Genomic DNA, 23,897 nt, shown 5'->3' with positions numbered 1-23,897 from the left:
AGAAGTCAAAAAGCACATACTGGAAATAAAGTTTTTTAAAATTATTTTTCTATATTCAAGTATTAGATAAATTATATAAGACTGTTTCTGAGATCAATGTTTGGCCAATGATGAATTTTAAAACAAAAAAAAAAAATCAGTAGAAACATCATCCTGAAAAAAAGGCTAGCTAAAATATAAGAGATGTCAAGCTATGAAGCTTAAATTAGTGCAGATAACTTTATATTAAATCCAGATATCCAGAAATATAGACAATAGACTCACCCCAGTTTTCATAAAAGTTTAGAAGGTAGATGATAAAATTGCACTTAATTCTGAATTAATTCAGATAGTAAGTCACTCCCATCCCTTGCCGATCAATTTATAAGAAAAAGGGAACCATGTTATAAAAGAGCAAATTGGTTTTGTACATTCTATTTCACTTTTCAACATTTGGTCATAAACAAGCGCCACGCAGTTTCACTATCTGTCTTGATGATCAGAATCAGATATCCTTACATCTGATGCAGACAAATCTAATACAGGATTTACAAATCCGGCATATTCTGAATTGCCATTATCATCCATTTCAGCGCTAACAAAGTCATTCTCCCACTCCAATCCATTAGAATCGTCAGAGGCTGAAGCTGGATTACTTCCTGTCTTCTTACTATTAAATTTCAGTGCCGCCCGGAGTATATCTTCTTCCGTTTTGGAGCGTTCTCTCATTGGAATCATTCTGTTCATGCCTGCAATTTAAGACATGTTTATGACAGACATAATTTTGAGGGAAGTACCTTTATGTTTGTATTAGAACACTACAAGAAACAAGAAGAATCCTTTAGAGATCCAAACTCTGGTAATTTCAGCTCCTGAGCATTATGGTATTTTTTCTGGTGGTGGTGTTCACATTAAATCCACGGTTAGCAGTCAGTTTTGGCCCAAATGAACACAACAGCCAGTGACATTGTTTTACAGAGTTCTAAGGAAGACAGACAACATAGTGGAACAACTAACTAGCAGTGTTTATTTCTGCTATATATGCAGCCTGCTGCCCTACATTATGGGCATGTAAATATGAGAAGATTTTTGGTACTGTGCCATTTCCAGAAAAGCTAAGTGTCTGGAGAATCCTGTAATACTCCTGTAACTTACTGACAAACAGACGAATCACCATCACGTGAAACATTTCAAACAGCAGCTAAAATTTAGATAGCTGTGGGGTGCATTTGTCTAGCAAAGGTCTTCAGTTTGTCTGAAAAGGTACATTTAATTTCACACAAAATAAGGCAAAACATTGGACAGAAAGCTGCACAAAGACATCAGAGACGTTATTTATTTTGTCAGTAATTATAGACTTTCTCATGGTGTATCAAAACCCTCTCACACCACTGGAAAGGAAAAACGGGAGGATTTACGATACTCTTCTTATTCACTCCTTGTGCATTCCTAAATAAACTCCCCTTTTATATTTGGACTAACTAGCTAACTAATTAATTAATTAATTATAAAGTTACATATTGCAAGTGAAACACACCACCTGGGGGCGGGGGGGAAGAGAGATGCAGACTAAAAATATCTAAGAGGTAAATTTTTCCCTTCATCAGACTCAAATGATAACGCTTCACAGGTCTTTCAAAACATAGCTATTTTCAACTTGATTATTCCTTTGGTACCAACAGCTCACTGAAGTTGTTGTCCATCTCAAGATACACTGGCAAGAAATACTAACACAACATTAGTACTACAAGTTCCTTGCCTGTTATCTGCATCTGACACCAAAGAATGGAAACAGAATCACTGTATCAAAAAAATCTGAATTTAATCCAGGACAGTTACCGTTTCCATTTTCTCCTCACACCCTTTTTCTTTCTGCATAATAGTCTTTATGAACTGTATCATTGCAGGGCACAAACTATGCATCTGCTGTGCTCAGACAGCTCCGATCCACAATCCCGTTTCAGTACTAGCATTACATAACGATTATACACTACCATTAGTAGTACCTAATCATGCCTAGTTCAGGATCTAGGCATTCCCTGTTAAGAACCTCCTAATTTGGCAACTTTTCAGTCAAGCAATGTCATCTTTGGTTACAATTTTTTGTTATTGGTTTTTTTGAAGGCTAGTTCCCTTTCAAAACAGTGGTTCTTCTCTACTTTGTGTTCAGCCCCCATACAACTTCATCTACGAACAGTAAAAATGTGTGACTAGACCATAAATTAATATCCCAGATCACTAAACACACACCCCCCACACTTACTTTTTTGGAGATGTTCAGTCTCCACGGTAGATTTTGACAGCACACACAGTAACTAAACCTCTTATCCTGAGCAAGCAGTCAGCCCTTCAGGGAGATGGTTTTAACGCACTTAAGTTGGGCTAGATGTACCAAGAATGTGCTAAAACCTACTGAAAGCCCTTGCAATATTAACCAGTACTTCTTTCAAATGGCCACATTCCTTCCTTTGCAGCCATGAAAACAAGTGATGTTCTCAAGCATAAGCAATCTTCCATAGCTTATCTTACTATCTCTTCTGCTCAAGATTTGAAGTTACTAGGGAGAAGAGATGCACTGCCATCAATGACCAACTCTTCAACAATTTTCCCCCTTTGTAGAGCACAAGCTAGTAGGAATCGGAAACGGAACTATGCAGTAATCTTTGTCTCTGTTTTCAGGCAGTTTTTGGCTCTTCTCAGCACTTACTATTTAGTTACCTCAAAACCAGATGAATGGCTAAGTAGTGCGCCAGCGGTAAGAGAACAACAAATAGCAAACCTAACAGATTGCTAATTCTACACACAGAATTACATTACCCAGCAACATGGATAATACAAGCCCGTATGCAACAAGACCCTCAACCAGTCAAATGAACAAGGTAATTTTGCATGCAGGTATGCCTGGTAGAGACCGAATCTTGCTCTCATCTGGTTTTCAATAGTTATTTAGAAAGATATCACATTAAGCTAACACCTAAGAGTGGGAGGACGACTTAATCTGTAAAAAAGCAAAGAATGCAATTTTCCCTTTTCTTAAGCATGGTGTAGAACACGGAGTTCCCAGAACACTGTTTCTGCACTGGTGCTAATTACTCTCAGTGTAAAACCCAGTGTACTTCAACAAACATGATACTGCCCTAGCTTCAGTGCCTCCAGAATGCTAATAGCTCTTGCACACACCAGCTATAAAAGACTCTGGGTATTTCTGGGTAAATCTGTGAAAGTTAAGTCGATTTCAAAACAGGTTTCTGAACTAGACGTTTTAGTGCTCCTGACAGTGCTAAACATTTGAACTACACACAGATTGTCAAAAAACAGTCTATTAAAGCAAAAAAAAAAAATCTGCTATGCATTGGCTAAAAGAAATCCTAGCTTATTTTTGGTTAGCTTTTCAAGCGTCAAGGTCTCAAAATTTTGGATTAACTTTGAAACAAAGACAAGAGCTTTTGCGGATTTACTAAAGAGAACAGAAAAGATCTGTAACAAACAGTAGCAGCTATTAGGATAGTTGGGATACTCACCTGGAATGCAGACCTAAGTTTCCAGTAGAAGTTACAATAAAAGTAATTAGGGTTTAAAAAACAATGCTTCCTGAAATACTTCAGTCAGAGACTCCTGACCAACTTCTACATTTTAAAACAAAGAACAAGCTGTTCCTTCTGCTACTGGCTCACAAGAGGGCAGCATTTCTTTACCATTAGTTTTGTTGTGAGTTTACAAGTCAGTTCCACAAAATGCAGAAGACATTTACTGAAGGATCCAAAGAAATGAATTCATTTATTAGACAGATAACAACATTTCTCAAAATAAGCAATTTTCTAGGTAAAAATGATTTACAGTTTAATCATTACACACTTGACAGAAGTTCCATCAGAATTAAGTTTTAAATCACCTCCCCTTTTGATAACCAACAAATTTACAGTCAACATAGTTTAAACTGTCAGCATTTTAACTTGTAAGTTCAGAATGAAAACTGAATGGCAGAATAAATACCTTCTTCATCTTCCCACTCTAGATCTAATGAAGTGCTGTCATCATTTCCACTCATCGATTTTGTTTTGGTCATTAAGTCACAACTGCTCTCCGTGTTGGGCGTCAGCACCGTAGCATCAGAGGAAAGTCCTACAAAAACAAAAAAAGTATTTTTAATTTGTAAACATACTTGAATTTGAGGTTCAATATGCAAAACTAACTTTCAAAGAAAGTTTTTCTTGTGCTTTGTGGCCTTTAAACCTCTGGAACATTTGAAAAACTACTTCATCTATCACTTCAAAGAGTATACGGTAGCTTTTTAATACTCAACCTGACTAAGATATTACAAGAGGACATGTGGCAATACTGTCAAATTAGAACTATAGAGGAATTCAGTAAGCTGGACTTCTGTGAAGACTTGCAAAAAAAAAACCAAACAAACCCCAAAACAAAAAACAACCCTCCCCCCAAAAAAACCCCAAACTACAGGCAGTGTTTCCCAAGAACTACCATCAGTCCTCCAACTTCTTAATGACTATCATGTACTGTCATCGAAACTTACGCATGTAAGTTTATAAAATTGTCTTCCTCTAAATTGCTAGTGGAATTTTTAAATGTAAGCAGCCAAATCCTCTCCTGCACTTCATTAGAAAAAAATTAACCATTAGTATGAATCTAATTATTTTGCTAAGAGATGATTAACAAAGCTATACATGCACACAATTGCATCTTTAATACACAGTTACATTTTACAAGAAAAGTTCACTGCATTGATGTTGCCTCCATAAAGATGGTTGGAAAGCCTAGTAAAATAAAGTCCATGCACAGGACTTGTTTGCTTACAGAACTTGCTTCTGAGAACTGGAATGGCTGTAAGCACAAGTCGTATATGCTATGCTTTTCAAACACTTGAAGCATCAGGGATTAGAAACGAAAAGAAGTTTCTATCAGATTTTTTTATTACAGATATATATATAAAATGTGTATACATGTGTGTGCATATATATAAAAATATAAACAAATTACATTAATCTAGAAAAATAAATAGCACTCTGTGCTCCTCAGAGTCACTTAACATTTAAAGACATGCATAAGAAAAGGAAGACTTACTACTACTTCGAAAAGCTTCATACTGGAATTTTGTGTTTCTTAAGAAAGAATCAAGATCTTCCTCTGCCACAGAGCTGTAAGAACAACACATGTATTGAGTTTCGCTTTATAAACCTCTAAGGATGCCATGAGACACATTAATCCACATGCCCCCCAGTTCTATGCTACAAAGCACATATACCTTTAACTAAAATCTTTATAACAATTATGTACAAAGTGCCTTTCCATTCCTACTCATCACATCCTCTCCCAGTCTGAGCTTCTGCTCAATCTTTAGGAGTATTTTCAGTTAAAAATGAATTAACTTCTGTCACAAAACAACTCTTCCTCTCTCATCCTTTGTCACTTTAGATAACGCCTCCTTACTTTCCAATTCCTTTTTTAACTAATGAATTCAAATCCTGCTACTGTAGTCCTTTGTTTCCAAAATCTGGCTAATTCCTACTCATGCCATAAAACCTCAGTTTTCACAGCTCCTGTTCTAACTGTACTTCCCTAACTGAAAATCCCTCCTATCCCCCTTCTCTTCCATTCAGAAATAGGGGATTGATTTTAGAGTTTTTTCTAAACTCTAATACTGTTGCACAGTTTCTTTGGGGCTTTTTTGGTGGGGTTCCCCCCCCTCACCGAACACAGAAGGTAGGAGTGGAGAATTAAATGAATAATCTTAATGAAGAAACAGGCAGACTATATAAACCATTCAATTCCCAATTGATTAGCGTGTATTTTCACCGAGCATTTCAAACAGGGTTCTGAATAATAAAAATATTTTTATATTAGCCAAGATTTTAAACATAAACACCTTCTTAATATAAAACACTAGATTTTGTTTGTGTATATACACATGTAATAGTACCTGGGAGTAGGTTCAATTTTGTATGTATCAGTCTAATAACTACAGGGAAAACCAGAATGAGTGCAATGTACTCTCTAATTTTGCAGATTAATAGTAACCAGTTTGCATTCAGTAACTATTCGGTGTGCAATGAATGAAACAACTCTGACTTAGAAATGCTGCATATGTAAGGTTTGAAAAACGGGGATTTTTTTTTTGTGAGGGGGAAATGAGGAACAGGAGTAAAAAGTGTCATAGTTCTCGATTATCATTAATAAAATTTTATATCTTACCTCTGATACTCTCCATTATTAACAGCATGTGCTCTCTGTGTTATCCTTTGCTGTCTACGTTGCTATCAAAAGAAGTAAATTGTTGAAAAAGCTGAATGCAATCACTCAGAGCAATATACTCAATACACGAAGCGTTCCCTCAACTGCGACATTAGAAGGAGCATTGTCCTGGTCCTTGGAGCAGTCCAAGTACAACTCAGGAAAGGATCGTCATTCAAATAAAGATTAAATTTTATTATACTGAAGGGACCGTTACATGCAAGCAGTATTGGTTTTAATCTCAGAAATCTCTCCATTTACAAGAACGTAGCTTGTGAATAGAGCTCTCAACATGTCAACCTATTTCATGCACAAAAAAAAAGCATCAATTTGTCTAGAAACATGTGAACACCACTTCATTCGTGATTGCATCTGTCCTCTATTGTCTTCTCTTCTCAAGCCACGGGTATTTTCAATGCACAACACACACCTGGGTTATGTTTGATTTGTTTTGCTCTGTGCACAAGAACAGTCACCCTACCATTTAAAAAGAGTAATTTCCTACAGGGCCTTTTATCCCTGTACAAAGCAATACTGCCATCTCCTCTGATTGTCTGTATCAGCACTAAGTGCTTCATTTATTTTAATAAAAGCTTCGTTGCCTTCCTGGGCCAAAAGTATTAATACCTCTACACTCTTATGGTAGAAAGCTTTCATGGTATCACTAGGCAAAAACAGAATGAAAAATTCAAGACACAAGCCAGAAATGCATTTATTTTGTGGTTACAAGAGGAACAACAGATGTCATGGAAGTAGGGTTCTGCTTAAGTTTTATGGTTTAAACAGCTTAAGTTGTCTGAAGTTTCTTTTCCCTGCCTTGAAAAAAAATGAGAGCATAAAAACTAGGCACATCAACTATGCGACTAAAGGTAAATCAGTTATGAAGCAGCAATTGTTCACTGATAATGACAAAAATGAATGAGCTAGTTTTCTAGACAAGTCTGATGTATCTAGCTACTGTATTTTCGGGGCGGGGGGGGAATCTATTCCCAGCCTTAATGGATCTGTCCCTGCAAAAGAAAAGCAGGGGTAAATAAACCAGAATTTTTAACGTCTACTTTAACTCCATCTAAGAAATGCTCTTCGCTGGGTAAATAGTCTTGTGAGATAACTGCATTGGATCAGCTAGTATTTTTCAATCCCAAGATGATGATGGCTTCATTTCTTGGCACACTTTCTATCTCGGGTATTTAAGTATCAGAATAAGCAGATTGAAACCAGGAAGGCAATGGGAAGCGTAGAAGTAGAAATATCACATAACAGTGGTTATAGGTGAGAAGACTGAAGTACGCAAGGAGAAAGAGACAGGAATTCAGCACCAACATAGTTAACAAGTCTGTAAAAATCAATTACTGACATATGCAACAATTTTCTTTTAAGATTCACATACCCACATAAAATCCAATTTAAATTATCTACCCATTTTGCCAGGTAACGTACAAATATCTAGCACTGCAAGTTCCAGGATACACATATATTAAAATTATCCGCTGTTACAAACCCTGACATTTAGTAGGGCAACAACAGCAAACCAAATTAGTTTTAAAGGGATGCCATACTTCCAATGAAAAAGCCATTTTCTCATTTAGAAGACTTCTGCCCACAAACAGCAATGAGGTAAGTTATGTATTCAAAAATGGCTTCTAGTTTATTTAGAAAGGTTAAATGCTTGATGCCTATCTACACAAAAATGCTTCCTTAGAAAACCCTTACGGGGTTGGGGGGGGTTGTTTGTAAAGGAGATAAGTGGTACTAATTCTACAAGAGCAGGCAATTAAAAACTCTATAATGCATTCTATCTTAGGTCCTGACTAAAAGAGGTGCGTATTAAAAATACTGAAAGACAAGGAAGACAGCATTGCTTGCACAGAACTTGTACAAAAAACAGTTAAAGCCATAAAACAATCTAGTTTTGCTGACTTTTTATAGACCAAGAGTGTTTTAAAAAACAAAAACCAGGCAGAAAAAGGTCAGAAAGAATTAACCCTCCCATACCAAATGGCAAGAGGATAGAAAGAGAAATGTGAAATGAGACCTATACTTAGCAACATAAATATTAGATGAAAACTCAGTCATCACTATCAGTCTGGAAATAACAATTTTCCATTCAATCTCTTTTGAATATAGACAATACACTAGGGTTAAAGATCTCCCCTATACCTATTGTAGATTTCAGACTTTTTCAATTAGCCTAAATCTGAACTTTTGAAAAATTACTAATTGAACACATATCACATACCTAGTGGACTGTTGCCCTGAACATGCTACAACTGCAGCCATACACGTTATAGATGAACAAATAGCAAAAAGTGAAAACGTTCTTGTCAACATACACATTTCTGGCAACCTGAAATTTGCGTGAGAAGACATACTTTAATAGTTTGTTAAGTTGGCAAAAATATGAAAGGCACCAATAATGTTTAACTCTCTGAACTGCAGCATGAAAATCATCAGTAATAAATACTATCGGGATACAGAACAGCATCTGTTTTCAAAAAAGCAGGAAAACATAACGTGGTTTTTGTTTTGCTTGACCAAGCTCCAAAAGCATGGACACCACACATCTGAAAGCAGGCACAGATATATTAAATGAAGACTACTGTTAAGTCATTACTGGACTTTGGCTACTACACATACAAATCACAAAATGATAGAACAACTCAGGTTGGAAGGGACCTTAGGAAGTCATCTAGTCCAACCTCCTGCTCAAAGCAGGGTCAACAGTAAATTCAAATGACTTGGAAACACTTATCTTCATGTTAACACAAACCACAAAGATAAGGAACAATTAAGTGCACAAATTACATAAAGTACATTTTTCAAGTCTAAATGACGTCATAACGTGTACTTAATTTCAGGGTTTTTACTAGAAAACCATCACAAATCACTTCAAAGATCAGTAACTTCTATGTAATGTAAGAAGTCTGTTAAGCTAATTATAGATTAAAAACATACAGCTCTCATTCAAAATCTATACTCGGCGACGTAAGCTGTTTCAAACAATTCTGATCATTTTCAGCTGTTCCTGTCAGCTGTACTTTCAAATAGTGTATTTCTTTCTCTACTGGAATTTACAAGCCAAAGCAATTTCCTCATTACATTTCCTGAGATGTAAAGGATATCAGAAAAGTCTGCATATATAGAAACAGAACAGAAGCTCTGATATATATATATATTGGGGTCTGTTTCCCCTCACCTCCAAGAGCTTTTTCTGCTTTGCTGCCCTGGCTGCTTCACGTTGTGCAGCATATAAAGCCTCCTCTTCTATTCTTAACTTCTCCTCTTGTAAGGCTAACTGTATATGAACAAAATAGTAATGGTTAACAAAAGCAGAACCTATCTATCTTCCTATGAATAAAGCCATAAGTTCAATAAAACAAAAGAAGATCTAATAGAAAATAAAAAAAAAATTACTATAGCTAAAACATTTTTCATTGACTGAATCTAACAGCTTCCCCACCACCACACATCCCAAGAAATTTAGGTAACTAAACATTACCCTACTGAATAAACATCATTACTCATGAATTGCTGTAAATGCATGTTGCATTTTATTATGAACTGCACAGTGAAAGACTTAAATCTTTTCAGTTGCATATTTCATTGGTACTTTATTAAAAATCATTCTCAATTTCTACATTGTATCCCACATCATATTCCATTAATTGCCACAGCACACTAAAACAAAACGACAAATTATGCTTTTTTTTTTCCTTAAGAAAAGCTCTGGAAAAAACTGAGCACAAGAAAAGTTGAATCAAGTATAGTCCCCATTTTCCCTTTCGTTAAAAAAAGTTGCAATTTAACAGATGTCAGTCAGAGAGCCAGCCTATTCGTAAAATTTTTCAGCTAAGAGGCTATTAAAAAGAAGCGATCTCTGATGCAAACTTAGTTGCACAGCAATTTTTGTCTATCTTGTAGACTAAAAAATACCAACTGATGAACAAAACCCAATTGTTTCGTTCATGCAAACGCAATCTCCTTGTGGTCACAGTTGATCTTAACGACTTTAAAAAAAACTATCCACACCATACTAGTCGTACGGTGTATCGTAACTGCTTACCTCTGACTGAAGTTTCATATCAACAACTCTCTGCTTTTCAGCAATGGAGTCATAATGTCTGTCTTTCAAGTCCGCAATTTCTTCCTCAGTCAGAGGTCTAAAAGCATGGGAGAAACACAAAAAGACTCCATCTATTATTTACGCATGACAACCCTAAGTTGCACTTCAACATATCCGTATAGTCTTTCGTGACCGGTCCTTTAATGCAAATTCAACAAGCTGTGCTTTTGGCCTGCTCCTCCTGAGGACAGAGTTCCAAAGTTCCAGTTTACTCAAGACAACGCTATCTCTCCTTACTCTAACAAAGCATTTTTGTACCTTTATAGAAAGCATATTTTCAAAGCATTGTTTGCTAACTGAACTACTGGAACAGAATGGTTAATAATCATTGCACAGTTAAATCTCACTTTGTTTCTTACTTGTTTTGGTCCCCTAATTGTAAATTGTTGCCCTTTCATCTGTTGCCTACTTTAGGTCTACTTTTATGTAGAAACAAACAAGACCGCAAAAGCATTGCAATAATTGTAAGGTTTGCTATATCGCTTCTTTGGGACCATTGACAAGGAACAACATTTGGTACCTATCAAACTTAAATAATACAAAATGTCTAGAATTAGACAACAAAAGCATACACTTTGGTGCCTTTGTATGTTTCCTATAGAGCAGACCTCTAAGTTTCTACTGCTTACATAAACATTAACATGCACACACACACACACAGGAAAAAAATAATAAATCACTGGGGTTGTAGCAATAACACCCATGTAACTTTAAATGCAGACCCTGGGAACAAGAATAAAGATTCTCTTTGCAACATACTGTTTTAACTGTCTTGTATAGTTTTGCATGATGCACTATAATGTAAACTGTTTTGAAGTGGTTAAGCATTAAGGTTAGTTTGACATATATTATTTCCATGTATCTGACAACTAAAAAGACAGAAAGGTTTTTGACAGGAACTCTGAAAAATTTAATAGTCACAGGGGGGGAGCAGAGGTAAGGAGAGGTCCTGAATCTCTAAGTCTCACCTGTGACTGCTTCCTGGGCTGTCCCCCTGTTAAAAAAAACAAAAACACAAACAAACGAAAAGTCTGAGTTTTTGAGAAACCCATCAATCAATCAATCTTAAGATGGGGGGGGGGGGGGGGGGGGGGAACAATAGGAAATCATAGCTTCTCCCATATATCAGTCTTACAAATGGGGGGGGAAAAATCCCACTTTCATTTGGAATTTAAAAAAAAAAACTTGTTATGCCATCAACTGAAGTGGCTGACTAAGTAAAACAAATAATTTCTTCCAACTGAAAATAAACATTCCCATGGTGTATTTCAGGAACCAAACTATTAGTCCTCATGTTTTTAAATACAGGGCAGAGTACTCAAAATGTGGTGGTTCTATTTTTCTGAAGTACTATTCAGCCAGTTAACCCATAATTGTAAAGACAGAGCACTCCCAAAACTTTCCTCAGCAAAGCAACCCAGGTCCATGTCTGTTCTCAGATAGAGGGCATTTGCCGAGTCTTATACAAGAGTTACACCAGGAGCAAATTCTCCTTCAAGTCTCCCCCGCCCCGCTTTTGCTGCCCCCCTCTTTTTCTTCTTTTCTTTTTGCCTTCCTAATGTCCACAGTGCTCTCTTCCTGAAAGGGTTACGTCCCATACTTCCCCCAACCAGTTTTCTCTTCTCTTAGGTCTTCATCTTTCCCAAAGCGTTAAATATTCATTCCTAGCGCAAGCAAAATTTAAAGTAAAAAACCCCTGCAATTTAAGGCTACAACATAGCATCAAGTGGGAGGAGGATACAGATCTTGGAACCATTTTTAAGGGTTGTACTAGCAGGTTTCACATTATGATCTAGGTACCTACCTCATCACTTTCCACTAGGTTCTCAAACTGCAGAGAAAAAAAAAGTAAACTATCTTTACAATTCAATATAACAAGTCACTAAACACATACAGGAAATATGATTACATATCTAATCTGTCTTGTAAAAATGCTATTCCAATGATAACAGTGGGACTGTAATACCATTTATGAAAGCCCCTAATTTCAGAGAAAACATCATCTTTAGATTAGAACCTATCTTTTTACCAATGTTTCTCTTCTTAAAGATTCCATTCTCCTAAAAGGAGAGGAGTCAAAATTAAAAAGCATTCATGTATTTCACTACAAATTATGTGTGGGCCCTGATAAAAATGAAATCTCATTAGCTTATAAGGTTGCTAATAATTCTGTCTATCTGAAGCATTATCATGCAAGCAGTGGAAGGAAGGAATGGTATGGCTCTGACCAAAGCACCCACTCAATTTAAAAACGTAGAAGATGTAAGGGGTGTAGTACATGTAACCTCTACCTCAGATGGCAACTGTGATGCTTATCAACAAGTATTTCAAGATGCATTTAATTTACAGAAAACATAAAGTGACTTTCTACCCAGCATTCTAAAAACAAACAAGCAACAACAAGCCCCCTCCCACCTTTGCACATAAGAAACTAAGGTCAATAAAGGCAATGTAATGCTTAATGATAGGAAGCCAAAAAAAGCCCAAACCGGGCAAGAATAAACGAAGCATTCTAAGCTGCACAAACTTGTCCGGCAGAAATTCAACTATCACATAAAAACAAAGCAAATGGAAATTTTCTGTACTATTTTCAGTACAGTAATCTCACATGCAGTCAATACATCAAACATGGAGGTCAGTACCCACAGCAAGACTCCTTATTGAGCTGTATACTGACTAATTGCTGTAAGCAGAATATGAATAACCATTTGGGAGGAGGACAGAACCTTCTTTTCCCTATCATATTTCTGCTGCAGGAACACTCTCTCACAACTGGAAGTTGTGCACCAAAACAAGTTTCCCCCACCATATATGTCTGCCCCCTTTCTTGAAAGCCAAAGCAGTGATTACAGTTATTCATGTTATTCTCAGTAATGGGGGCAATCTGAAAGGTCTAGGACTTTTAGACCTTAAGGAACACTCAGAGAAAAGTAAATCAGGTTATTCTGAGAATCTCAGCTTACAGAAATTAACCTTGCAGTACCCATGGCAAAAAGGGGTGATATTCGGTGGCCGAGAAAGGACCTCTGTAGTGAACAAAGTAGACTACAAATGCAACTAACTATAAAGTAAGCTTATTGGATTCTAGCTTTGTGTAGAATCAGATTCATTATCCTGCAATCAAGAACCCAATTTCCTGCATTTACACAAGCAGAAAAGGAAAAAAAAAAACAACGCATCTTTCATCACTGCTGTGTTGGAGGTAATAGGCAGACTTTAGAATGCTCTGGTGCTGAGTATCAGATCACAGCAGATAGTTCTCTTCTATCTAAATGATAGATTCAAGTGAGATGATGTATTAATATTCTGAGGTGCTATAAGAACCACTATCTTCCCACTCAGTGCAGCATCAATTTGGTCTGGAGTAACCCAAAATATTTCAGTGTACATAAACTCCAAAAAGTGTTAAAGGCATTGCTAGAATTCAGCTTTTTCCACTTTTTTTGCCCCCCTTCTAAATCACTAGAAATTTAAGTACTCACCTCTATAGTGAAGTGTTCTCCTGTTGAACATGTTCTAAAATACTTAGATCTGGAAAAATAAGTCTACAGTTACACTACAGAACAGTCTTCAATTCACAGCAGAAGGAAAACGAGCCTGCTAATTATAAATAGCTTTTGAAATATGTTAAGTATAAACTACACATAAAATCTTCAGGTATTAAAGTAATTTACTTGTTAACCTGTGCTCTGCATCGCTATCAGTGTGGAAAGAGGCAAAAGCATGTAAACATCTTCTGTAGAACTGGAGAAAAGACAAACACGCTCAAGTGAGAACAAATCACTTATCAGGATGCTGGACTTGACCTTTACAGATATTTAGTGTGTTCTGCAATACCTTTAATACATTTTTCTCGAAAAACATTATTGCAGGCAATTTCTGAAAACACTGTTGCTCGTCATGGTTCTTAACTCCTTACGAGCATAGCATCTTGTACAACATCTGTGCTAAACAATACATTTTATTTTGACAGCTGGGCACAGCTAGAAGGTTGAACCTCAGAGAAAAATATCTACGAAGAGGTCAAGACAATACTTTTCAACTACAAAAAAATTATTCACAGCCTGTAATTTTATACAGGGAATCAGTCTCCTCCTTGATTCTTTAACTATCTTAACACTGTCCGCTATAAAAAACCAATACAGTATTAAGTTACCTGAATACATTTTTTCTTAGTGAAAGAGGTTTGGCTACCATCCAAAAGAACATTCAAATGTATACTGGTGCTTCAGTACAACATCCATTTCATCGAACTATTTTAAACAACAGAGTTTCCAGTTACAAATGCTGACTGATATCAAGAGGAAACCCAGGGCCTCAGGCATTTCTATACTTGTACAAAAGATCGTTCTGTACTTGCAGCCAACATCTACTTCTACTAGACTAAAAGCAACACACCAGCCAAAGCCTCAATTGTTTTCATTGTTTTAATCATATCTTATTTCATTTTGATCATATTTTTCTTTGGGTACGTCTCCCCTGGCAACTTGTTGCACGACCCACTTCACTGCAGAGTCCTGGTCAACCTTTCCTTCTATACAGCAGTGTACCTCACAGCGTATAGCTGCCACTACAGAACTGTCTCCAGTTGATTCATTGCTATGAAACCAGAGGCGAAAGGCCACTTCAATTCACGCACTACCTCGCAAGAACACGTGGCACAAACATTTAAAGTCATTTCACTGCTACCCTTCTGTGTAACATTTGGTGCACAGGAGCCAGTACCATTAAGAATCTAATTTAATAAAACTGTTACAGGAAATTGTTTCAGGACTATCTGTGTTGTTAACAAAAGCACAATTCCTGTTCACAGCATCAGGTGCTAACTAAATTATGCTCAACTTTACAAACACATGAGCTGCAGTCACATTAGTTGCAAGAATTGAACAGCGAACCTATAGAAAACTAAAACAACACAGTGCACGCTTACTAAACATAATTACAAATAGCCCGACAGCAATGACACGCCAAGGAAGACTGACGCTTTCTGCTTCCTGCTGAACGGGCACCCAATAACAGAAGACCTAATTCTGTGCCAGAGTTTGAGCCCTTAAATCCCAGAGCAACTATGGAAGATCGAGGTCATTAGGGACAGAAATGGAAGACCCATCAATTTCACCCCCCCATACAGAACAGCTTCAATTGAAATAAAATAGTAACCTATTAAAATGCTTACAGCTTTTGTTATTCTCCTTTAAGCTCTACTGTTTCATTATTTTCTAAAACGGACTTAAGAAACATTTAGGTTTGATAGGCACCAGAGAAAACGCTTCAGCTAATAGGCCACAGGACCTATAGAGACTGTCAGATCAATCTTCAAAGATCTAAAGCTATTAAAGAGACTAACTTTTCAGCACTCCACACATACATATGCTTTATTCTCCTTCTATGCAAATTCATGTTATCATCTTTTATTTAAAAAAGCCCAACCAACTTATACAGATTACGTGTGGAAAAAGAGTCACTGAAAATGGACTTTTAAACTATGAAAACCAGGGCATGAGTTAAAATTACTTTTTCCACACTGGTGAAAAAAAGGATTATTTCAATTTTGCCACATGATAACCCCTCCCAAACTAACCAAACAGATAACCTAGAGACATATTATATTTATTATTGCCCCCTTCCCCCCCCCTTATTTTAAACACTCCTCTAGGAGTAAAGAGGAATACTTATGGTCGAATATAGTGACAAATTAGCTATGACCTACTTTCTACTTATGGCTGCAACTTGCAGTTCTTCGAGCAAAACTATTTCAGCTGAAGCATAAAAGTGAAGCACTCCCTAAAAAAATTTTAAAATTACCAACTGAAAGTTTGTATTTTTTAACAGAAAGTTAAACTTACACTACACTAAAGAAGGTTTTGGTGTTTCATTTCTCTCTGCACATGCTCAACATGAACTCTAAAATCATTGCAGCAATTCATACATGAATCTCCAAGATTTTAAGCACAATTCCAAGCAAAGGCAACTTCTCATCTTGCAGGATATTGAAACACTTGTTAAAAACTGTATACTTAATTCAGAATTTATTTCTTACAGTTAAATCTTGGAGCATCTAAAAATAATGAAGCACTAGTTTGGGTGAGGGGGGAAATCTGAGTGATTAAAATAATCACAATTAACTTGATAAGCTACATTATTACATTATGCTGTTCCCAAAGTAGCCAAATCTGCAGAATGTGGTAGCAGTCTAGCCTGCAAACTTAGAAAATTTAAAAGACACGTTTTACAGTTTTGTTTTTAATACCATTCCCTGCCCCTCCCACCACACAGTGGAAGGAAAATACCTAAATTGCTCAACACTCCAATACTGTTCTGTAAACTACCAGCACACCCAGAAAACAAAGAAGATCCGAGACCTGTGCCAGCTATCTGCAAGGGGTAGCAGTGATGAACTTTTCTGTCAGAAACTGATCCCTGTATACAATATTCCAGGTTCAGGCTTCAAAAGCCAATCCAAACAGGTGCAGCCCCTTTCAGTTGGAAAAGTCTGCTTTCTGTACTACCATTTCATTTTTCTAAGACTTTCACCACAGGCTGTGTAAGACCTGAAGAAATGTATGTAACAGTTTAACATGACAACAGCAGGCAGTGAGATTCATTTCACTGGTACAGACAGTCTGATATAGGACTAATAGAAGCAATACATGCACATATGAGTAGCTAAGCCATCATAGCAAACAAACTTCTCCTTTGAGAGTATGCTCATGAAGAAATTTTTCATTAATTCCCTGCCATTTAAGAGAATGGCATTTCGCATAATTCTGCGCATCGGCATTCATATTTGCCGTTCTAAAACCCAAGCAAGCAGTAAGCCAGTCGTTACACGAAAGGCACCAAAACACATGATGAGGTTGGCAAGTAAGCCAGCAACTTGGGCGACTGTCTGCTGAAAACCAGTTGGAGACTATGAGACGGTGTGGCGGGAAGCTAACAAATGATGCTTCGTGAATCAAACATGCACCAAAACCAAGTACTAGGAGAGATGACACTGCAAACACCAATGAATATACAAAAGGGTAACAGAGTATTGCAAACAGACAAGAAAAGAAGAATACAAGGGGGGAAAAACAACAACAAAAAAATATAGGTAATAGTCACTTTAGACCAGAGGGAAAGATAAAAGACAACTGCGTATCTAGAATTTGCTATTACAGCCAGGACAACCTTGTGCCTTTTTGGACTCTGTTTCCTATCCCATGCCCTCAAGTCAGTTAGTAAGTCAGTTAGAAGTAGTTGGGGGTGGGGGGGAATAAAAGACCAAAGAGACCCCACAACCAAAGGAATAATTTACAGGGTAAGTACACGTTGCCGGAGACTTAACGTCACTACCCTCGACTGCTAAAAAAAAAGGGGTATTAGCCTATGAGCGGATACTCAGCAAAAAACACATGTGAAGCAAGAACATTTCAAGTATTACCTGCTTTTCTCAGAGTGTAGCACAAGAACCAGATACTTAAGTGTCAGCTGTCCAGACATTTCAGATGTTCTCACACCCTCTGCTAGAGGGTACTAAGAATACAAGCAGGTATCCTCCACACACACTGTCCTGGTCTTTTACTCATTCCTCGGCAAAGTATTCCTAAAAGATCTTTAGGACAAGCAGAACAAGAGACTGGCCTGCTAGAGCTGATGTGAAATAAGAGGCTGCGAGTTTGCAACAGGTAAAATCCTCAGCGTATCTGTCTAGAACGACTTCGGTCCTAATACATCAGTCAGAAATAAGTGATGTGTAAGTATGAAACGCTGGTAAGTATACGGAAGAAAACCAAGGTCTTGTACAGGTAACGTCCCTCCTGTTTGTACACCGCTTTTCCATGAACTGGTTGTTGCACAACAAAACACGGATTGGACATTTACAAGATATATGAAAGTTTATTTGGACCATTCTCCTCCTGATCTTCTGTAATAGTCACCCTTTATCCCAACAGAGTCTCAGCCTCTGACTCACAGAGGACACAAGATCATCTTCCAGAAAATATGATGCTTTTCCATCTTTGCACAAACACAGCAGCCTGCACAGATTTTGGCAACCGACCTGAAAAATCTTTCTAAGCTGCTTCTTCTGGAAAAACAACCCTGGAAGAGGGCTAAGGATTCAGAAGGTCCCCGCAGCCAGACAACCTAAACCATCCCTGCAAGTGCATTACCATCAACCGCGCCAACTGCCCGAAGCCGAGCAACCCCCCGACGGCATTTCATCAGCTCCAGCTGCCAAGGCAGACGCTACACACGCCTTTTCTTCCTCTCTGCCCTCTTCCATCTCCCCGCGCTGCCGCGGGGAGGGGGCGAAGGGGGCTGCCTGCGGCCCGGGCGCGCCCAGACCCTGCGTGAGGGGCCGGGCGTCCGCCTCACCTCCTGACCCACACCTCGCCTCCCTGCTGGGCCCGCACCGGGCACCGCAACCCCTCCCCGGCCTTGTCACCCCCCTTCCTACCCCAAGGCAACCCACGGCCCGCTGTCAAGGGGACGGGGACCGGCGGGGGACGGGGACCGGCCGCCTCAGGGCCCTCCAGCTCGGCCGCCTCTCCTCACCTCCCGCCGAGGAGAAGGGGGGGGAGGCGGGAAGGCGGAGCCGGGCGGGCCCAGCACCTCCCCGCCCCGGGGAGGGGAAAGGGGTAGCCGCGCTGCCTGCTTACCCTCCGCCTCGCTGGAGCCGGCCGGCTTCCCTCCGGAAGAAGAGCCCGCAGCACCACTGCGCCCAGCAGTTCCCCATCGCATCCTGGGCAGCGGCGGCAAAGGCTCCTCCTTCTCCTCCTCCCTTCAGGCGGGTTCAAACCGCCCCTGCCATCAAGGGCCGCGGGGGAGAGAGGAGGGCGGAGAGGAGAGGCAGCCGCTCACCCTCAGAAACAAAGGGCCGGGCGGCGGGCGGAGGCTCCGCGCCGCCCGCCTCATGGCCGCGGTCGCTGCGCAGAGGCGGATGCCGCATGCCCCGAGCGCTGGCACCGCCCTCGGAGGCAGCGGCCCCGCCCCTTCCCGGGCGCTGAGGAGGCGGCGGCGGGCGGGCGGAGGCGGGAAGGCGAGGGGGGCGGCCGGCGGCCGCCCCCCTCGCCTTCCCGCCTCCGCCCGCCTAAAACCGGCTAATGCGGCTGGAAGAGAAGACCGAATCCCGTCAAACCTGGAAATTTTGAGGGCCGTTCTCCTTAAGGACCGTCGCTAAAGGCATTTCTTCCCCTTCCAAGGGAAGAAGCGTCAGGGAGGTGAGGTGGCGGTGGTTGAGTTGTCTTCTGCGGGTGTATCCAGGTCGGAAAGGTCCTGTGTGAAAGGCAGGCGGGTGTTGAGGTTCCATCATCTGGGAAAACGGGATGGGTTGAAAAAAAAAAGGTAGTTTACCACAAAACTGCCTTGGAAAGGCGGCAGTAGCATCTCATGACCAACTGTATCATCAGCACCGCGTGCCACAGGTGTGCTTTATTTATCTATTTCATTCCCCTCCATTTTGTGCGATGAAAAGGAATGGGGTACATTGTGAAATCCTGTATTTTGGCATATGTTCGCTACAGCTTGCACACGAACAAAAATTCCTTAATTAAAACGAAACCAACCGTGGTAATTTCAGCCCTAAAAGATCACTTGGGGCACCAGACTACTTCACCTCTAACTTCTCTAAGTCGCTGGATACTTCATTATCAAAAATATTAAATATAAATAATAATATAAATATATATAATTATAATATAAATAAATATAAAAATAAATATATAAATAGAAATAATAACTAGTCATGACCCATCTAAAACCCAGTATCTAAATGATAGCGGCTATCACTATTTGTCTCACTGAGGTTTAACTACAAGAACTACGATGGATGATTCTGGCAGATACCCCGATGTCTGAAAAATTCTGGCAAACAAAATAGAAAACCAAAATCAGAACTGACACTGCGTTGACGTTCTCTAGATGAACATTTCTGAGAGCTACAGCAAGACAAACACGATGTGGAAGGCACACGGCACAGCCACGTGTTACTTGGTATAAAAAGCTAAACAATATATGAAAGAAATGCCATTGCCCCACATTCAAAGGATCCAGAATCCATATCGACAGAAATCGTATCTGTTGCACTCAGCTCAGAATACTGAAAATGTCTAATTTATATTGTAGATATTTAGAAAATGAAACTATCCAGTTATTCATTCATTTAGATACAGGGCTGCGTTCACTGTAAGACTACCAATTTAATTCTCAGAAAAAGAAAGCTCTTCTAGCTATTGACTTGAAAATTCTTCTGCCCCTTTCTCATTAACCTGGGGGATGTCCTTTCCTGTGGTCAGGGAAGATCGGAAGAGCTCACAGAGGTCTGCATTTAAAAGAAGAAAAATATTCCAGGGTTCCAAAGGCCAGCATGAAGAAGCATTGCCAGTAATCACACTTTTGAGGAGAGGAATCCAGTTCAAGGTCCCTGGTGGCTATGGGCATCACATTATGAGAGAAAAAAGGGTTTCTCTCAAATTACCGAGACACAACTGGGTCGATGCCATTGAGATACCAACAGGCTGTCAAACCTATCTGGAGCACAGGTGCTACACGGCTTAGCAAGAAACCTCACTCGTTTTTCACCACCTTCAGTCTCTCTGGCTTTAAATTACAGCACCCCACCAACACACATCATCATAAGTTAACAGTGTCGTTATGTATATAAAAATAAAGATCACTCAGAAAGCAAACCCCAAAGCAACCTATAGCCAAAAGAAATCGTTGTCATCTTTAATTAGTTGCTGATGGTAAAAACCAGCATTACTCACACAGCAGGGAGGCGGCTGGAATCTCTCATTAATAGAGATCCCATTGACACCGGACACTGTCCATAAGCGAGAAAGGCTGGTTCCCCATATTGTTTGCTATAATTAAAAATAAAATTGAAGAACCATCTGCACTGACAAAGTGAGTGTTTTGAAGTCTGCTGTGCATGCGTGGTTGTGGTTTGTGCCTTGCATATAACGAAGCCAAAAGTGGTACCTCAGCAGTGGAAGAGTTAATTGGTTGCCTAGTTAGCTAGCTATTAGCAGTGCTGAACAGATGCGGGGACCCAGAGAAGGCACTTGCTACAATAACGATGAGCAGTAGAAGGTGGGAAGAATGTAATAAATTAATGCCGACTGAGCTCTGATTTTTTTTCCTGGAAATGCGAGGTCAGCCTTGAAAGAGGCGTTACAGTGATTGCATTTAGGAAGTGAGAGTGAGGGTGAGAGAAATGAAAACAACCAGAAATGAATAACGGAAGGTGACACATATCAACATGACTGCAGAGAAATATGATAAAGGTTTCGGAAAGTATTATTGGAATATATGATGCCTCACGATGCTGTTTTCCACGGAATTGGCATTTTGGCAAGGTATATGCTGCTTCTCTCCCAAAGAGAAGTGTTGCAGTAGTCAAACCTGACAGGTGTTCATAAATTTCTTCAGAGCAATTGGAGACCTTTTCTTCCACAGTACCCTAGACTGTGCAGCGTAGGCCACCAAACTGAGGAGAGAAATGCCTAGGAATTGATTGGTAAAAACAGAAGAGGGAAAGGGGCTCAGCCCTTGATGATGACCGTGGGCTGTGACATTTTCCTAGCGACCTGACAGGGTAGGAGTTACACAGCTTTGCAGTCCTTTGAACGGACACAGCCGGTCTCTACTCCTTCCTCCCTGTTGCTTTCATCTCTTTTTTTTTTCCCCCCCCACAACTCTTAACACAGCACTTTTGTTCCAGGAACATCCACACAGAATTTCTTTGTTTCTGTAGTTACAGTTTCTGATTGCTTTTCCCTACTTGCATCCTGCTGTGCCGCTCATGTCCGGAGCAAGACAAGTCAATGTGAGCGCAAGACTCACCGTCACGGGTTGCTACATCACTCGCCGTCTCCTTCACTGGTGTGCGGCGGAAAGAGCAAGAGTATGTTAGCTTAAGTCTCCGTCGGTAAACACACACGCATGCCTCAGCTTTGCTAGAAGCAGCCCCTACTGAAGGAAACAGGTTACCTTCATGCCCGATGTTAAATTGCATGGAGTATGTGCAGAAACTGCCACGTTTTTAAAATAAAATGCACAGCAAGGGCACTGATACAGACATCCATTTCAAAGCAAGCTATTCCACCTTTATCCTTGCCACATTCTCAGCAACATAAGCTGCCTTGCAACAGCACACAGCTGCTCAGGCACAGCATATCCTTTAAATGAATTCATTCTGGATTTTTATCTTGGCGCTCTGCCCACCACACATTTTCATGCCAAGATAAGTTTGCTTAGTCATTTGTTTTTTATGTGTCTTAATGGCTCTAAGAAAAGAACCTCAAGGGAGAATGCTATATAAGGCCTTTTTACTGGTTATAGCCAAGTAGATTTCCAGCACATCTTGGGCACTCTCTTACGCTGGCTTTGTTAGGAAGGAGTCCGGCATCTCTTGCGCCATCAACTCACACATTTGTTTCCTGGCTATTCCTGTCTTTTCCCGACCCCTTGGCCCAACACTGAATAGCAATCCCAGGCTGAGGGGACAAGGATGCAGAGTTCTTCAAGACAAAAGCAGAGGAGGAAATTTTAGGAGCAATGGGCCTCGAGGAACAGGAGACTGTTGTAATTACTGTGGACAACCAGGTCATTGAAAAGGGGAATGCTCAGTACAACCAAAGGGCTCCCGGAAAGGACCTCTCAGTCCTGCGGAGCAATCCTTCCCTTTTGTGCGGTCGCTACTGAATACAGTATGTTTTCCCCTTCTTCTGATGAGAATCCTGTCTTAAACCTTTTAACTAATGAACATAATTACCCCTGTCTAACAGATACAGGGGCAGCTTTTTTTACCTTAAATCAGTAGACCTATTCATCGGGGCTCTCGATACTGTTTTTGCGTTCACTGGGGGAAGATACAGCTCACAGAGACAAGGCTCCCTCAGGGCTTCGCTGGGACCTCCACTGGTTTTCTAAAATTTTAGTAAAAGATTTGCAGGATGTTGTGTTTAAAAAAACAGATCTGTTTTGATACAGTATGATTTATTAATAGCCAAGGAATCTCGTCTCGCTGACACCCGTACCTTACTGTTTGCCTCAGCTGAGAAGAGCCATCAAACTTCTCCACATAACTTACCATTTTTTTTAAGAGAAGTGCAAAATATCTGGGTTACACTCTCCCGCACAGACACGCCAGAGGTGGGCCCGATGCCAAATAACACACGAATAAAGCTCGCGGCTGCCGCTGGCAGGGCCTCAGCCCGCACACGACCACCGGTAACAAGCCGCAGCCCGTCGCCGGGACAGGGACACGCGGTACCTCAGGAGCCCCGCCCCCGGGACCACCCTCCGCCCTGCCTCCCTCACGGCGGCCAGCCCACTCTCCTTCTCCCGCTGCGGCGGGGCTGCCGGCCGCTCTCCGGTACCGCCGGTTGCGGCAGCCCGCCTTCCCTCACAGCCGCCCGCCCGGCTGTGCGGTGCGGCTGTTGCGACAGGCGGGCCGCGCGCGGCGGCTGCGCCTTACGGCGGGCCGTTGTCTCGGTGACGGTGCGTTTGGCGGGGGCCCGCCGCCGTCCAGCAGCGGCGCGTGAGGCCCCGGTCCCTTCAA

General features: G+C 40.2%; 1 protein-coding gene across 1 annotated transcript; it reads right to left on the bottom strand.

Moving 5' to 3' along the window:
• Window positions 1-164: 164 nt before the first annotated feature.
• Window positions 165-19,204, bottom strand: AP1AR (adaptor related protein complex 1 associated regulatory protein). The gene is made up of 10 exons (XM_059826866.1): window positions 18,994-19,204; window positions 13,834-13,882; window positions 12,156-12,182; window positions 11,320-11,345; window positions 10,292-10,388; window positions 9,425-9,523; window positions 6,190-6,251; window positions 5,062-5,135; window positions 3,973-4,101; window positions 165-728 (listed from the first exon to the last, which is right to left on the bottom strand). The coding sequence occupies exons 1-10, from the start codon at window positions 19,068-19,070 to the stop codon at window positions 463-465; spliced, it is 906 nt and encodes a 301-aa protein (XP_059682849.1). The 5' UTR covers window positions 19,071-19,204; the 3' UTR covers window positions 165-462.
• Window positions 19,205-23,897: the final 4,693 nt, after the last annotated feature.

The sequence above is a fragment of the Gavia stellata genome, chromosome 19 (genome assembly GCF_030936135.1).
Source record: "Gavia stellata isolate bGavSte3 chromosome 19, bGavSte3.hap2, whole genome shotgun sequence".
Classification (NCBI taxonomy): Eukaryota; Metazoa; Chordata; class Aves; order Gaviiformes; family Gaviidae; genus Gavia; species Gavia stellata.
The sequence above is the reverse complement of the archived record's forward strand: the minus strand, read 5'-3'. Positions and strand labels throughout refer to the sequence as shown.

Excerpts from the sequence above, each read along its gene's own strand:
- AP1AR (XM_059826866.1), bottom strand. The coding sequence starts at position 19,070 with ATGGGGAACTGCTGGGCGCAGTGGTGCTGCGGGCTCTTCTTCCGGAGG. Across the intron at positions 9,524-10,291 it reads ATATGAAACTTCAGTCAGAG|TTAGCCTTACAAGAGGAGAA; the intron begins GTAAGCAGTTAC and ends GTTCATATACAG. Across the intron at positions 5,136-6,189 it reads AATAATGGAGAGTATCAGAG|CTCTGTGGCAGAGGAAGATC; the intron begins GTAAGATATAAA and ends TTGTTCTTACAG.